Here is a 17,372-nt window from a genome sequence, read left to right as displayed (position 1 = left end):
AAACTGGTCTTAAACTCTTGGCCTCAAGCGATTCTCCCACCAGTGGCCTTCCGAAGTGTTGGGATTACAGGTGTGAGCCACCACACCCACCCTTTTTTTATTTTTATTTTTGTTTTTGTTTTTTGAGACGGAGTTTTGCTCTTATTGCCCAGGCTGGAATGCAGTGGCACAATCTTGGTTCACCAACCTCCACCTCCCAGTTCAAGTGATTCTCCTGCCTCAGCCTGCTAGGTAGCTAGGATTACAGGTGCCCGCCACCACACCCAGCTAATTTTTGTATTTTTAGTAGAGATGGGGTTTCACCATGTTGGCCAGGCTGGTCTGGAACTTCTGACCTCAAGTGATCCATCCACCTTGGCCTCCCAAAGTGCTGGGATTACAGACGTGAGCCACTGCGCCTGGCTAATTTTTTTTTTTTTTGAGATGGAGCCCGAGCTGTCAGCCTAGGGTCAAGTGCAGTGGCCGGATCTCAGCCTTCCACTGCAAGCCTTCCCCGGTTCACGCTTATTCTTCCGCCTCAGCCTCCCTGTGCAGCTGGGACTATATGCATGCCTGCCAATTTCGCCCGGCTTTTTTTGTATTTCTCTTAGTAGAGACGGGTTTCACTCAGTATTAGCTTGTGATGGTCTCGATCTCCTGACCTCGTGATCCGCCCATCTCGGCCTCCCAAAGTGCTGGGATTACAGGCTTGAGCCACCGCGCCCGGCCCGCGCCTGGCTAATTCTGTATCTCTACTGTTGCCTCCAGATTCCCTCATCTTGTGTAAGAAGCCCCTATTTCTTTAAGGCTGCAGCAGTCTTGCTGTGTGTTCCTTACCTTCTCTTCCTCACTGTTTTCTACTTACCTCCTGACATTTCCTTCATTCATTGATGACTGACACCTGACTTAGTCCTGCCATCATCTTCGGTGACCTTAGGATCGACATGAATGATCTATTCATCACCCAGACTTTTTGGTCCCTTGATCCCCTTATTTCCAGAGACCTGTCTAGCTATCCCACTTCTGACCCCATCTCTGGACTTTCTTTTGAAATATTAAATTCAAACCCCCAACTTGGGCCACAACTTTCTATCCTTCCAGCCCCCTCATTTACTTCTACTCTATTCCTGGACCCACCATGAGACACTATAGTCCCTTAGCTCCTCATTTTCTCCTAATCAGCTATACCATCTTCACCTCTTTTCCTATCCAGCTTAAATTCCATGGTCTATCATTTTAACCACGCTCCTGCCACTGTCTTGGTGCCCTCTTCTTATTTTCCTTCCTGCAAACCCCTGGCCTTGTATCACTTTGGTTGCTTGTTTACACCCACAATGCAAAGGGCTGCTGAAGAAAACACCATGACCATTCAGACCAGTGTTTCTGCTCATCCTTTTTCCTAGTCAGCTTAGTTCTCCACAGTGACTTCCTCAAAACCTTCTCCTTATACTAGTTCATTTTAAAGAACAGGATACATATGTTCATTTTAATTTCATAATAGATAGAAAATCTTATCTACTTCCAGGAGCTGGATTATCATATGAGAACTCCCTTGAAATTCCAACACTCAACTACATGTTTAACTCTGTCCATATTTGTCCTTTTATCCTTTCCTCTTGTCCTGTCTGAAGCTAATCCCTATACTTGGGCTCTTGGTCTCACCCCTGCCACCTTCTCAGGGACAGTGGTTACCAGCGATCCTCTAACTCAGTCCTTTATTTCCCATTCCACTTGCTCTTTCCCAACCACATTAAAATGTGCTCAAATCTCCTTATCTTTGAAAGAAATACTCTGGACCCCTTTAGCTGCCACCTTACCGCACTGTGTCCATTCACAGCCAAGCCTCTTGAAAGAATTAACTGCCCTCAGTGTCTACTTGCCTACTCGTTTTCCAGCCCTCTGCCCCCACTACAGCTGCTTTCACCAAATTACCAACAACCTCCTGGTTGCTAAAAATCAGAGGATGTTCTTAGTTCTTCACTTGACCACCCCCTTTTTGAAAAATAATTTGCTTGACTTCTGTAGTTTTGCATTCCTGGTTTTTCCTTTGCCTCTCTGACTCCTCCTCGTCAGTCCCCCTTCAAAGAGGCAGTGCTGTATGGATTAGTGGTCAGCCATGGTACTTAAGAACTTGGGCTTGGGAGACAGGGCTGGGTTCTGCTGCTTCCACTACTCAGAGTTTGTTTCTTCCACTAAAATGGCAATATATGTCTTTTTGTGAAGCCCTAATATTACCAAGTCAATGGAATTATACTTTTAAGGTCTTTAGTACTGTGTTTGACACACAGTAAGCAGGCATGCACTAAACTCCCCTGACTCTCCAAGCTTATAATAGGCGCCCCTCCTATGTGCTAACATATTATCCTTTATCTTTCTCATTAGGCTCCAGAGAGGAGGGGCCCTGTCACCCTTCTCCACTGTCATATCAGTCTAGCACCAGGCGCACATTAGGCACCCTGTAAATAAATATCTGTTGACTGCTTCAAGTGTTTAATATATGGCGAAGGTGATACTTTAAATCAGTGGGGCAAAGGATTATTGATAAATAATGATGCATAATCGATAAATGGAAAACTATTTGTGAAAATATAAAAGGTGGATCCTTACTATTTACTAGTTTTCAGATGGATTAAATTGTGACCTTAAAAACAAAAATTGGCCAGGCACAGTGGCTCAGGCCTGTAATCCCAGCACTCTGGGAGGACGAGGTGGGCTGATCACAAGGTCAGAGGTTCAAGACCAGCCTGACCAACATGGTGAAACCCCATCTCTATTAAAAATAAAAAAATTAGCCGGGCGTGGTGGCGGGCACCTGAAGTCCAAGCTACTCAGGAGGCTGAGGCAGGAGAATCACTTGAACGCGGAGGTTGCAGTGAGCCGAGATTGTGCCACTGTACTCCAGCCTGGGCAAGAGAGCAAGACTCCGTCTCAAAAAAACAAAACAAAACGAAAATGTAATTCTGCTCAATTCAGCAAGACCAAAAAATTTTTTAGAGAACTAGAATGAGATAGAAAAAGTGTGGAAGAATATTTTCCTGATCTTGGGGATGAAAAAGGCTTCAGCATACAACAAGCATCAACCATAAAGGAAAATGTGGATACATTTAACTCAATGAAACTAAATTTTACTATGTAAGAAAACATCATAAAGTTAAAAGACTAGCTAGGAAAACATTTGTGCCATTTATGACAGATCATTTTATTCAGTAAATACTGTGTGCTCTAATAGAGCTCAGACATAATAGAAACTAGCTCAGAAAGATACTTTATCCAGGAAACTAGGGCTTTGGAAGGGCCAAAGAAGAACTACAGACTGAGTTTCCAGAGTGACAAGAACATTGTAAGGACAGACTTGGTGGCTTACGCCTCTCATCCCAACACTTTGGGAAGCTGAGGTGGGTGGATCACTTGAGGTCAGGAGTTCAAGACCAGCCTGGCCAACATGGTAAAACCCCATCACTACTAAAAATACAAAAAATAGCCGGGCATCATGGCGCATGCCTGTAATCCCAGCTACTCGGAAAGCTGAGGCAAGAGAATCTCTTGAACTCGGGAAGCGGAGGTTTCATTGAGCCAAGATTGCGCCACTGCACTCCAGCCTGGGTGACAGAGTGACTCCACCTCAAAGAAAAAAAAAAGAAGAAGAAAAGAAAAAAGAACGTTTTAGAACAGGCCCACCAGAGATCTAATTCCTGTTTCTTCTGTAATCAAGAAGCTGCTAGGGTGGGGTACTGGCTCCAGGATTACTCCAATATTGTATAATAGCAGGAGTAAGGAAATAGAAAGGAAGATAGCAAGCTAGTGTTTGTATTCTTGATGAAATAAAGATGTCACAGAAATCAACAATAAGAAAAAGACCAATAGAAAAAAACAAAAGTAGTAAAGTATATGTACAAAAGATGAACAATAGGATGATGATTGCTGACTTTTATTGAGTTTTACTCTGTGTCCAGGAACTATCTAAGATGTACTTAACATGTACTAACTCACTCCTTTCAATAACCTTATAAAGTAGAAACTATCCTAATATCCATTTTACAGATGAGAAAACAGACAAAGGGAGGTGAAATATCTTGCTTAAGGTCAGAGCTGTTGAGAGGTGGGATTTATACCTAAACTTGTGGACCATAGTAGACCTGAAAAAAGAAAACTGGATGGTGTGATGGCTCAAGAATTGGACATTGTTAATAGCACTTGAGAAAGAAGCTGGCTTTAGGAGGGCATAATGAATTTGTTTCTAGATGTGCTTAGCGCAATATGATGGTGTGGCATCTTTTTAGAAATAATTTCTGGCTGGGTAGGGTGGTTCACACCTGTAATCTCCACACTTTGGGAAGCTGGGGTGGATGGATCACTTGCGCCCAGGAGTTCAAGATCAGCCTGAGCAACATAGTGAGACACCGTTTCTACATTTTTTTTTTTTTTTTTTTTGAGATGGAGTCTTGCTCTGTCGCCCCCAAGCTGGAATGTAGTGACATGATCTTGGCTCCCCAAAACCTCCACCTCCCGGGTTCAAGCAATTCTCCTGCCTCAGCCTCCCAAGTAGCTGGGATTATAGGCATGCACCACTGCACCAGGCTAATTTTTGTGTATTTTTTTTAGTAGAGACGAGGTTTCACCATGTTGGCTAGGCTGGTCTTGAACTCCTGACGTCAGGTGATCTGCCCACCTCAGCCACCCAGAGTGCTAGCATTACAAGCGTGAGCCACCGTGCCTGGCCAAAATAAATAAATTTTAAAATAGAAGTAACTCAACTTCTGAGCTATGGAATAGTTCTCTGTACCTCCGGTACCTAATAAAAAACCCAAATACTGCAATATATCTTTTCAATTAAAATATTTTTTGTTTGTTTTTTAATTGATTAAAAGATTTTATCTGGTCTGCTCATCCTTCTATTGCTGCCTTTTAGCTAAATCCTTTTCCTTGCTCTCACTGAGTAAGGGATATCATCTTAATCAGAAGGAGGAAGATGTAAGCCCAAAATTGTTGTAATTGTTGTCTTTCCCTTCTGCAAGTTTTTTAGATCTGCTTTTTAAAATATATATATATATTTTTATTTTTGAGACAGAGTCTTGCTCTGTCACCCAGGCTGGAGTGCAGTGGCGAGATCTCAGCTCACTGCAGCAACTGCCTCCCAGGCTCAAGCGAGCCTCCCACCTCAGCTTCTGGAGTAGCTGGGGCTACAAGCACAGGGGCCACCATGCCCAACTGTAGATCTTTTTCGATTGACCACTATGATGGAAACTGAATAGTCCTATACAAAATGGCAAAAACCAAACTTTTTCCCATTTGACATTGCTTTTTAACAATTTCTTAATAGTTTTCTGTTGGCTGGCCAGCTAGAAGTATCTTGCTTTTCATCTATTTTCAAGCCCCAGTTGTTCTGGCAGAATTGCACACTTTTCCCAGCTGATTAACTATCCTTTAGGTTATAAATTTGTCATGGGAAATGCTAACCCACACTGGCTTCCTCTTACCTGGTCCTTCACTTGCTCTTGGGCCCTTTTGCCATCTAGCACTCCAGTCTGTAAAGGAAATCTTTTTTTTTTTTTTTTTTTTTTGAGACGGAGTCTTGCTCTGTCACCCAGGCTGGAGTGCAGTGGTGTGATCTTGGCTCACTGCAACCTCTGCCTCCTGGGTTCAAGTGATTCTCCTGCCTTAGCCTTCCAAGTAGCTGGGATTACAGGAGCTCACCACCAAGCCTGGCTAATTTTTGTATTTTTAGTAGAGATGGGGTTTCACCATGTTGGCCAGGCTGGTGCGAACTCCTGACATGAAGTGATCCACCCATCTCAGCCTCCCAAAGTGCTGGGATTATAGGCATCAGCCACTGTACTCAACTGAGAATCATTTTTATTTCAGACTGAATGAGATATAATTAGTACATTAAAATCAAATTATTCTATATTCCAAAACTGTAGAACTCCTAAAATGTATCCCAGAGTCAATAATAAAGTTATCCACTCACTTCATTAGAGGAAGAGTTTGAACTTTGGTGTCAGAAAGGTAACACCTGGAATCCAAGCTCTGCCACTTAATAACTATGGCCCTGGGCAAGCTGTTTATCCCTCAAGTCTCAGCTCCTTCATCTGTAAAACAGCAGTATTAATGCCTATCTCAAAGGGTTGTGGTGAGGGTTACGTGAGCTAACTTACATAAAGCACTGGCTGTAATAAGGTACTCGATAATTGGTAGCTGTTACTCTAAACCATCAAGTTTACTGTTAGCCACTTCTCTCTTCAGAGATTCACTTAAGATGATTGCAAGGTGAGAAGATTCACAACCTGAGTTATGAAAGCTTAAGCACCTTAAACTCCTTTAGGAGCAAAGGACTGACTTTAGTTACTCTTCTCCCAGTAATTGGCCCCATTCCCTTGCTTTCATCACTGTGTAAAGAAGCTCAATTCTGGCATGATATGAAACAAACCATATTTTACTTGACTCAAAAACTTCTCCTAATGGAGGAATAAACACTATTGTTAGGTTGGAAACTGAATGTTAGTCACAGATACAGTCTGTAATTTTCTGATCATGTCAGATGTTACCTGGATGCTGAAAAATGCCAAATCTTAAAATCCTGAGGGGAGGATTCATTACTAAATAAAGAATGGCTAGCACAAGGAATGGGAAAGAAAACTAAGGCTTTCTGAGTGTCTTTTCCAAGGACTCTTTATAGTGCTGGGCAGGTTCCCATTCCTTATTTAATCTTCTCAACAACACTATAAGGTAGCATCTTTTTAGGGTGACCATGTCCTGGATCTTGCCTGTTGCCCTACTGTCACCTTACTTCCTATTATCTGTATTTTATGGTTGAAGAAACGGAATCCAAAGGAAGGTATTTAAATATTCTGTGCATGGTTATAAAGCCAGAACACTCCTCCTTTCTGCATTTGGATTTCTTCTAAGAATATCCCATGCATACCTTGTCCAACTGCAGCCTGGCTTCTCTAACAAAGCCACCGTGACCTATTTGCAGAATCCATGGTCGCTCAGGTCTTCATCTTACGTGATCTCCATGGAGCACTTTATGCTGTTGACCGCTCCCCTCTCTTCTATGCTCTCTCTTTGGCTTCTGTGGCAACATTTCCCCCTTGGCCTCTCTCATCCCTCTAGCTCTTCTTTTCCAGTGTCCTTTCCTCCTCCCCAAACCTCTACGTAGATTACACTTCACCCTTAAGGGGATCTGATCCGTGACTAGCTACAGCTGCTATCTGTCAATAATTCCCACACCCATAACTCTAGCCCAGAGCTGTCTTTCAGGATCCAGTCGTATATATCCAATAAGATCTGGACATGTGACTGCATGCCCCCGAGTTACCTCATACAGCTAACTAAAAATTCATCACTTTCCTTCCCAAAGTCCTCTTCCAGCAGTTCCTTTCACCATCCTCCCAGTTATCCAGGCCAGACACAGGTGTCATCCTTGACTCCTCCCTTTGCCTTAGACCCCTACCCAAATGATCAAGTCCTCCTATTCTCTCTTAACTTCAGTTCCTCTCTGATCTCCACTGCCACTAACCTAGTTGTGGCTGCCTTTGGATCTCACCTGGACTACTGCATTAGCGCCAGTCTCTCTGTCTCCACTTTCCCTCATTTCCTTCTCTCTTGACATTGTAGTCAAGTCACCTTTTGAAAATGCAAATCTGATCATGTGATTCTCTCTATAAAACCCTTAACTCTGGGCCAGGTGCAGTGGCTCACACCTGTAATCCCAGCACTGTGGGAGGCCCAGACGGGCGGATCATGAGGTCAGGAGTTCAAGGCTAGCCTGGCCAACATGGTGAAACCCCGTCTCTACTAAAAATACAAAAATTAGCCAGGTGTAGTGGCGCACACCTGTAATCCCAGCTACTCAGGAGGCTGAGGCAGGAGAATTGCTTGAACCTGGGAGGCGAAGGTTGCAGTGAGCCAAGATCATGCCATTACACTCCAGCCTGGGCAACAAGAGCAAGACACCATCTCAAAAACAAAACAAAACAAAACATAAAACACTTAACTTGGAATTGTACACTATAAAAGGATGAATATTACGATATGTGAATTATGTCTCAATTTTTTAAAAAAACTTATCCTGGTTTACAAAGCCTTCTATGATTTGGCCTGACTCAGCATCTCTCATTGGCTTCCCTCCCCCTGCCTCCCATTTTCCTCTTAGCTTTACCATGCAGCGGTTCCTTCTGCCTCCGAGCTCTCCACACTTTCCAAGCTACGTTTGCATTTCTTCTTATCCTGTGCAGGAAGCATTCTCTCTTCCACCTATCTCTTGTCCTCTTCCTCCCCACTTGACTGACTCCTCCTTGTCCTTCAAATCTTAGCTTAAGATGATACTTCCCCAGAAGGCTTGGTCCCCCCTGGACTGGGTTAGGTGCTCCTGATGTGTGTTTCATACTTAGCTCTTTTGTAGCATTCACCAAATATTTGTTCATTCTGTATTTATTGAGTGACTGCTCTGGGCTGGGCACTCGGCTAGGTGCTGGGTATTTCACAAATAAGAGATGTGGCCCTTGCCCCCATGGTGCTTACAGTCTAAGAAGGAAAGAAAATGGACATTAAACAGTGAATTACCCTAAATATTTTAATTATAATTATGACATTTCAGAGCACCCTGGGGAGGGCGTGTTAAAGGACTTGACATAATTGGAGGTATCAGAGAAAGTGTCATTTAAGCAACTTTAAGGAGTCAGGTGGCCAGCTGAAGAGCGGTGGGCGGAGTGTTCCACGCAGAGGAACAGCATGTAGGAAGGCTCTGACGCAAAGCTTGGGGGGCATTTCAGAAACTGAAAGGCCAATGTGGGAGACAAAGAAGAGCCTGGAAGAGCCAAATCTTACCTTCTGGACCATGGTAAGGGTTTCTAAGTTCATCTTAAGAGAAGTAGGTTGCCTTTGAAGACTTAACCTTAACATGGGAATTTTAAAAGTTCCCCATGGCGGCCAGGTGTGGTGGCTCGCGCCTGTAATCCCAGCACTTTGGGAAGCCGAGGCGGGCGGATCACGAGGTCAGGAGATCAAGACCATCCTGGCTAACATGGTGAAACCCCATCTCTACTAAAAAAAAAAAAAAAAAAATTAGCTGGACGTGGTGGCGGGCACCTGTCGTCCCAGCTACTCGGGAGGCTGAGGCAGGAGAATGGCGTCAACCCAGGAGGCGGAGCTTGCAGTGAGCCAAGATCACACCACTGCACTCCAGCCTGGGTGACAGAGTGAGACTCCATCTCAAAAAAAAAAAAAAAAAAAGTTCTCTGTGGCAAATGTGTAAATAAGGAAGCAGGATGACAAGTTAAGAGACTCACAAACTTCCTGTGAATCTCCCACTAAACTCTAAGCTCCTAGAGGGCAGAAACTGTGTCATTAACTTTTGTATCCACAGTTTCCAGGACTGCCTGACAGATGCTCAGTATCATTTTAATGAATTGAATACATGATAGGGCCAAGATTCCAACCTAGGCTTTTAAGAAAGGCTCAGCTCAAGTATCAATGCCCTATCTCCCCTACACACAACCTTTCAAAGACCACCCCTCCACTCCTCCCTAGACTGGGCTGGATAACCCCTTTTACCTCCAGTGCATCTCTGGTGGGTTGTACTTTCTAAATATGGCCACATTAATGTCTCACATCCCACATGTTCTTCTTACAGTGTAATTCTGAGACTCTTCCCGCTGAGAGGTGGGAGTAGTTCCCTCCCCTTGGAATTGAGGCTAGGTCATATGATTCGGCTTCCTCTTGGTTCTCTTGGGATGCTGTGAGGAAGCCCAGACTGCCCCGTGTAAAGGCTCATGTGGAGAAAAACTGATAGTCAGCACTGAGAACTATTTGAGTGAGCCATCTTGAAAGTGGATCCTCAGCTCCCAACAGTCCACCCCAGTTCACACCTTTTGGAATAGAAGTGAGCCATCCCTGCTGAGCCCTACCCATCTTGCAGATTCACTGGCAAAATACAGCAGTGGTAGGTAACTAGAATAGCATCCTATGTTTGACATGCAGGGAGGCGGTATGTTAGTTGGATGGGCTATGACTACCTTGGTACTTAATAATTGTATGACTTTTGGCAAGTTACTTAACCTCTCTCTGCTTCAGTGTTGTTTTTCGGTATAAATGAAAATAGTACCTATGCCTTAAGTTTGTTGGGAGGATTAATGTTGGTAAATGCAGCTTTACAGGTAATACAGATGAGTCATGTGAGCATCTCCTCAGATATGCCTCTGATCATTCAGCTGTCATTCTCATGTGATTCTGTGTCTTTATAGTACTTTCACTCTATTCATAATATGTTTATATATAGGCATGTGTATGTACAGGTTGAGCATCCCTAATCTAACACCCAAAATCCTCCTAAATCTGAAACTTTTAGATGCCTACACGACACCACAAGTAGAACATTCTACACACAAGTAGTTAACACAAACTTTGCTTCATGCACACAATTTTTTTTTTTTCAGATGGAGTCTCACTTTGTTGCCCAGGCTGGAGTGCAGTGGCGTGATCTTGGCTCACTGCAGTCTCTGCCTCCTGGGTTGAAGCAGTTCTGCGTCAGCCTCCTGAGTAGCTGGGATTATAGGCATTTGCCACCACACCTGGTTAATTTTTGTATTTTTAGTAAAGACAGAGTTTCACTGTGTTGGCCAGGCTTATCTTGAACTCCTGGCCTCAAGTGATCCTTCTGCCTCCCAAAGTGCTGGGATTACAGGTGTGAGCTGCCACACCCAGTCTAGGTACAAAATTATTTAAAATATTGGCCAGGCACGGTGGCTCGTGCTTATAATCCCAACACTTTGGGAGGCCTAGGCAGGAGGACTGCTTGAGGCCAGGAGTTTGAGACCGGTGTGGGCAACATAGGAAGACCCTGTCTCTACCAAAAATAAAAGATTAGCCAGGTATGGTGGTGCTACTTGGAGGCAGGAGCATTGCCTGAGCTCAGGAGTTTGAGGTTACAGTGAGCTGTGATCACACCACTGCACTTAAGCCTTTACCCCCATCCCCACTTTGATGGATTCGCTTCACTTATTCATTCACCAGCTTTTTGTTTTTTTCTTTTTAGTGCTTCCTGTGTGCCTAGAATACCTAGTACTTGGGGTGCATATCTATTTGTATTTTGAATCCTTAATCTTTGGCTTCCAGGATAAAGATCAGCCAGGTTTCAAATTCTGTGTGCTTTCTTCCAGCTAAACCGTGTGCTCTACTGGCCCATCATCAAGTGGCTGTTCTCCCAACAGCAGCCCAGCCATGTGATCTCCCTAAACTTAGCTGTGGGGCTAGATGCATTAACCTTATCCTGATGTATGATTGGATGTTATAGTATCAAGACCAAATGATAGATCCCTTTACTCAGCTCCAAGGTACAGCCAGATTAACATTTGGTACAGTAGTAAAACACCTGAGACTCGTCATAAATTTAGCCCCAAAGGTTAAAGCTTTAGGAATTTCTGCCATGGGTTGCCATGGTTCTGCCACAGGTTGAGGCAGACCATTGAGACAGGTGCCAGAATATTGGGACCACATTGTATTGTCACTTTTGATATTTGACTTTTGAGGCTTTTTCAATTATTGTTGTGTATGTGTGTGTGTGCATGCTATTTCAGGAGTAGGAGTAGGGGGTTGGGCTATTTGGAGAATCTGATGGAAATTATAGCACCGTTTTCCAAAAATAATACACATCCACAGACACACACACACACACAGAGTATTTAGAAACAGTTTCAGGACAGCCAGGTTAGTAATCCACCTGTGACTTGCCGTAAGGGTAGAAACTTTTCTATACCATATCTTAGTCCTTTATCATGTACTATGTTCATTTACCTTTTCATGTGTGCATGTTTTATCCCAGTGAGCAGGCAAGCTTCCTCCAAGGAACATATGCCTCTTTATGACCCCCAGTAATATGTGCATGTAGGGACCTCACCTGTGGGAAATCTTGCCAGTTGAGTCCTTTGAAGCTCTGTGATTCACTGGGGATGGCAGCCTTCCCTTCAGCACTCCACCCTCCACCCACCACCCTCCAAGGCAAAAGAGACTACCACAAGGGGACTTGGACCCTGCATTCATGTTCTGTTTGCTCTCTAGGTTTTAGGCTAAAGCATTATTTACATAATCCTCATGTAGATATCCACTTGGCTATTTAGAGAACAAAGCAGTGCCTACTGGAAATATTTTTTTTAAGTATTAATAAATGAATGCATTACATTATTTTTAAAAATTTTGATGTCTTTATCCCTTTGTCAGCTCCATACCTTGCCCTGTACACTCCCATACCTGTAATCAGGACCCCCTTTTTGTTCTATCCCATGAATTCCTAACTGCCCTCCTTTCCTGCCATGTGCTTGTGAGAAAAAAAAAAAAAAGCGGGCATAAACCTAATGTTAATGGAACGGTGGCCGTGTGGTTTTCCCTTGTTTTCCTGTCCTTCCCTCCCCCTTATAAATGTCCTCTTATAAATGGAAAGGGCCACCTTTCCATCCTAACTTTGGAAGGGTTTTCCCTCCAGGCTTGTCTCCCTGACTCTGTAAGTAATTACAGCCACCTGGTGGCCATATGGGGAAATGACAGATGGATTGGCCCCAAAAAATCTAGTGAGACCCTCTTTTTTTTTTTGAGATGGAGTTTCATTCTTGTTGCCCAAGCTGGAGTGCAATGGCGCTATCTCAGCTCACCGCAACCTCTGTCTCCCAGGTTCAAGCGATTCTCCTGCCTCAGCCTCCCAAGTAGCTGGGATTACAGGTGCACGCCACCACGCCCGGCTAATTTTTTGGATTTTTAGTAGAAACAGGCTTTTGCCAGGTTGGCCAGGCTGGTCTTGAACTCCTGACCTCAAGTGATCCTCACACCTCGGCCTCCCAAAGTTCTGGGATTACAGGCATGAGCCACTGCACCTGGCCAGAGATACTCTATGGAATAACTTTTGGTTTTGGGGTCTAGGGGAAGCAGGGAAAGGGAATCCTGTGGATAGAGACTGTAGCACAGGAACCAGACATCCTATTCCTCCGTCCTTCCTTGCCTACTAGGACACAACATCCCCCCACTAGTTATAGACAGATGAGTTCACTTAACATTTGAGTTCATTCAAAATTTATTGAGCAGCAACTGTGTGCTCAGCAATGAGAATATAGCAGTGAGCGAGATGTGAACAAGATCTCTGCCCTCATGAGCTTACAATCTAGCAGTACAGCCAGCCTATTACAGCCATAATTTTACAATTGTAACAAAAACTCTGGAAAATGCATGGTGCTAACCGATTTATCAGAAGTCTTGACCCACCAAGAAATAAGAAAAGAACTGAGGAAGGAACATTTAGGATCAGCTAGGCAGAAAGTGAAAGGAAGCGTGTTGCAGGCAGAGAGGACAGTGTGTGAGGGCTCCGCGGCTTGCAAGACATGTAATGAACTGAAAGCCAGTGTCTGGGCCGTAGAGAACAAAGAGGAGTGTTGCGAGAGGAGCCTGATTTATACAAGGTCTTTGAATTTAGGACGTTATCCCAAAAGCAGGTGGAAGCCACTGAAGAAGCTAAGGAAAGTTTGATGTTTAGGTTTGTTTTTCATAGCTGACTCTTACTACAGCATGGAAGGCAGAAGTGGAAATGGGAGAACAGGTTAGGAAGTTTCCATAGCAGTTTAGACAAGAGGTGATGGCAACTTGGAGAAAAGAAGATAGGTTCCAGAGATATTTAGGAGACAGATTACACTTGATGAGTGACTGAATGTGTGAGGAAAGGGATGTGTTTCTGGCAAGAGGCATTGAAGTAGGAGTCTCTGGAAGAGGGACAGACTTTGGCAGAATGAAGACATCCCGTAGGCACAGGACAGGCCCTGAGACTTGCACTAGAGGAACAGCATAGCCTTCATTCTCAAATAGTTCAGGGTTTAATTGAGCAAACAAGGTACACGTAATTGCAGAGTTGATTAAAGATCAAAATGACTGATTTAGATAATTCACGGACTCCTGCATTCCATGGGATTAGATTTAAATCCTCCACCTCACAGTAAATTCAGATAACTGCTGAAGCCAACAGTAATGTTTCCTGTTCATGCCTCCCATAGCCCCTCAGAACACCTATACAGCCCAACGGTATGTCACAGGTGTCACCTTCTCCTGCGCTGGGCCCTGATGCCCCTGCCAGAAGGCACACTGAACTCCTCCTGATTGGTGTTTCGCTTGCTGCTGCCAGGAAGTTCACCTGCCTGTCATTCTCAAATCTCCCCTCCTTAAGTTAAAGGAGACCAAATCTAGCCGCTGCCCCCGATAGTGGTTCTCTTTTGGTCACCAGGAGAGTTTTCTGACTGACTTAACATCTCTCTTTACATTACCCCTGTCAAGTTCTCTCTTTTGGAGTCACCATCTTGCAACCCTGTCTTCCTCATCTTCTCCAAGTGGCAAACTGCCTCCTTTTTCTCCCTCACCAAAGTGTCACTAATTTGCTGGCCTTTTCCCCACTCTAGTTTTCCCTCAAGTTAGTAAATACCCACCTCTTTGCCCCAAAAAGGTCAGGAAAGAAATTTGGGGTATGGGATTAACAAGGAAGTAGCCCCAGTAGCTATTGCTTAGCTGACACTTAGCCTTCCTTGCCTCCTCTTCACCACAGGAGAACTCTGCAAACTCCCAGAGACACTAACTGCTAACTGTACAATAGGACCACAGTTTCCTATTGTGCAAGGAGCCTAGGAAAAAGCCACATCCCAAATACTTGCTCTGAGAACAGTGGTTACAAATGTTAACATGAGATTAGACATGGAGATGGTCCCTTTATATTGAGAGAACATGGACTTTGGAGTTGGGTAGACTTGAATTTGCATTCTGGCTCTAGTGGTACTACCTAGTGTGCCTTTGAGCTATTAAACTTTTCAAAGTTTCAAAGGACTTATCTGTAAAATAGTAATCCACCTTATAGGGTAGTTGTCTTGAAGAGGCTATTTGGGAGGCTGAGGCAAGAGGATCACTTGAGCCCAGGAGTTTGAAACCAGCCTGGGCAACACAGTGAGACTCTGTGTCTATAGAAAATTTAAAAATTAGGCATTGTGGCGTGCACCCAAAGTCCCAACTACTCAAGGCAGAGGTGGGAGGATCACTTGTGCCCAAGAGCTCCAGGCTGCAGTGAGCCATGATTTTGCCACTGCACTCCAGACTGGGTGACAGAGCAAGACCCCTTCTCTTTGTGGGGGGTGGGGGGAGAGGGTATATGAAGTACCCAGCATAATATCTAGCCTGAATTGCCTATAATGACTCACTTCCTTTCTTTCCCTTGGGTTTCAGCTGCCAAATACTATTCTACAAGTAAGATAAGCCAGCTTTGTGTGGTCAATGATAAACATTTCCTATTCCTGTCTTTGTAAATCCCATCTTCCTGCAGACATCTCATTTCCATCATTGCCAAAAAAGTCCTTCCATCCCTCACCCCTGTAGAACTACTCTCTCTTAACTATCAAACAGTTCTGCCTGAACTCTGACTATCCTCTTCTACATCTCCCTAAACCAAGATACTTGATCTTCTTGTATCATTCCTAAAGATTAATTCACTGATTTTCTCAGAGCAAATTGTAATGAAGGCAGGGAATAGGACCTTTACACTTCAGAAGGGCACAGGCTAGCTCCTAGAGAGGAATGGAGATCTAGGCCCAGGCACCCCTCCGCCCCACCACTTTTCCTCAAGGCACAGAAAAAGCCAAACTCGAAATATGTCTTGAGTGTACATGAGTGTACGTCTCCTTTCCTACAACTCTGTGAGATCATCATTGAAGTACAGAAGTATTGCAGGTGTGTGAAGTGTACCGTCCATATTGAGATAGTCAAATTCTTCCTCCTCATCCCGGATCCCATTCTCTTCCAGGGTAAAATCCATGTTCAGGTTCTTCCCTTCATATTTCCACGTGTAGCTGGCAGCATGTGCATTATAGGGGAGATAGCGGTGTAGGATTTCCCATATGGACTCCAGAACCCCCACCTGGAGAACACAGAAGCACCCCACCCCCAGAATTCTGGATGGAGTGTACACATATACACACTAGGATCAAAGTGCCTCCCTTGGCAGATAGCAGCTTCAGGTAATCTACGGCCCCAGAAAAAAAGCTGAAACTCCAGCATGCAATGAACAGGCCCAAAAGACCTACAGCTCTTAATGGCAGCCACTTCTAACTACCAGATGGCCATAAAGGGTCAACTGTCCCCTCACTATATCCGTGCAATAGAGTAGATTAAAAAGAAAGTTCAATTGCTGTCCAAAACGGCGTGTAAGAGTTTTGAAGGACCACCATCACTAAGATGCATAAACTGCTGTTCCCGGGCTTATAAAGGAGTCTCTTGTCCCCGTGTGACCCAGACACTCCTAGAACTACCAACCCTGGGGACCTAGGTGCTGTGCTTTCCTCAGTTGCCTCAATGTAAAGGGCAGAAAATACACTCCCACTGGTTATGGAAAAAAATGTTGCCCTGAAGATCGGCCTAGAGATTTGCTGGGATTCCCCATTCCCTCTAACCTGCTCCTTGTCACCAGTTCTCACCTCCAGTGTGTGCTCCTGCGACGTGAGTGTGTTAATGATGCGGATGCTCCGGGTCTTGGCAGACAGCCGCCCCACCTCATAATACGACCCCTGCCACCAGGGCTTCCCAAAATCGTTGGCCCAGTCCGAACAGGGCAGCTGAGGCGGAACGTGCACAAAGCGACCCCGCGGGGTGCAGTACCTCAGGCAGCCGGTCAGCGGATCTATGTGCTTGCGGATCTTTAAAGGAGGGTTTGGGGCGAGGGGATCAGAGCAGTCATTATGCTCTGGCTAGCCTCCGCTTTTCCTTCCCATCCCCGCTCTCCATTGCCTCTACCCACAACCCCAGATTTCAGCATAACTCACGTCTTTGGTCTTTGGATCAAACCAGTGGCTGATGTCCTGGCCTGCAACTTCCACGATAGGTTTCAGCAGCAGGTTCCCTTGAAAAGAGCAGCCACGGTCAATGCCAGCCCTTCAAGAACCAGGCAGACGCGCGCGCGCGCCCACACACACACACACACACACACACACACACTCCGGCCCCGGCCCAACGTGTGACCCTTACCCTTGTATTCCTGTGCCAATGACGTTAGGTCGTACACGCGTCCCAGGTAAGATACCCAGAGGTCTTCGGGCCTGTTATGTTGGGCCACCTCCGCCGGCGTGAAATAGCGACGCTGAAAATACTCCAAATCTGGCCCAGCCACCAGGCCCCGGCGCGGCATGGCTCTTGCTCTGTCAGTCACTGGCTCTCTTGGTTACTCCTTTGCTCCTCAGCACGCACTCACTACTACTACGACCTCCGTCGCGTCCGGGAGCCGAGGGGAGAGCGTTTATCCGCTGACATGGAAACCATTGTCCTTTTCCGGCCACCGTCCACTGAGATAAATATCAGGGGGTGAGGCTTGGACCGCACGTGTTCACGGGAAA

At 45.0% G+C, this 17,372-nt stretch overlaps 2 protein-coding genes across 5 annotated transcripts in view; one reads left to right on the top strand and one right to left on the bottom strand.

The window, feature by feature from the left end:
* The window catches only part of LOC101012449 (cytochrome b5 domain-containing protein 1), a 28,203-nt gene extending 10,868 nt beyond the window's left edge, over positions 1 to 17,335 (bottom strand). For 2 of the 3 annotated variants that reach the window (XM_009189589.3, XM_017950320.1), the window contains exons 1-4: positions 17,008 to 17,314; positions 16,806 to 16,882; positions 16,461 to 16,679; positions 15,733 to 15,904 (exon numbers count right to left, since the gene is read on the bottom strand). In XM_009189589.3, coding sequence (XP_009187853.1) covers positions 15,733 to 15,904; positions 16,461 to 16,679; positions 16,806 to 16,882; positions 17,008 to 17,167 — 628 coding nt within the window. In that variant the 5' untranslated portion in view covers positions 17,168 to 17,314. Of the gene's footprint in view, positions 1 to 844; positions 912 to 8,140; positions 8,506 to 15,732; positions 15,905 to 16,460; positions 16,680 to 16,805; positions 16,883 to 17,007 lie in introns of all 3 variants that reach the window. The other variant, XR_002517963.2, reaches the window with a different exon arrangement.
* The window catches only part of NAA38 (N(alpha)-acetyltransferase 38, NatC auxiliary subunit), a 30,308-nt gene that overhangs the window by 11,689 nt on the left and 1,247 nt on the right, over positions 1 to 17,372 (top strand). The window lies entirely within an intron of this gene.

The sequence above is a fragment of the Papio anubis genome, chromosome 17, assembly GCF_008728515.1.
Source record: "Papio anubis isolate 15944 chromosome 17, Panubis1.0, whole genome shotgun sequence".
In the NCBI taxonomy this organism is placed as follows: domain Eukaryota; kingdom Metazoa; phylum Chordata; class Mammalia; order Primates; family Cercopithecidae; genus Papio; species Papio anubis.
The sequence above is the reverse complement of the archived record's forward strand: the minus strand, read 5'-3'. Positions and strand labels throughout refer to the sequence as shown.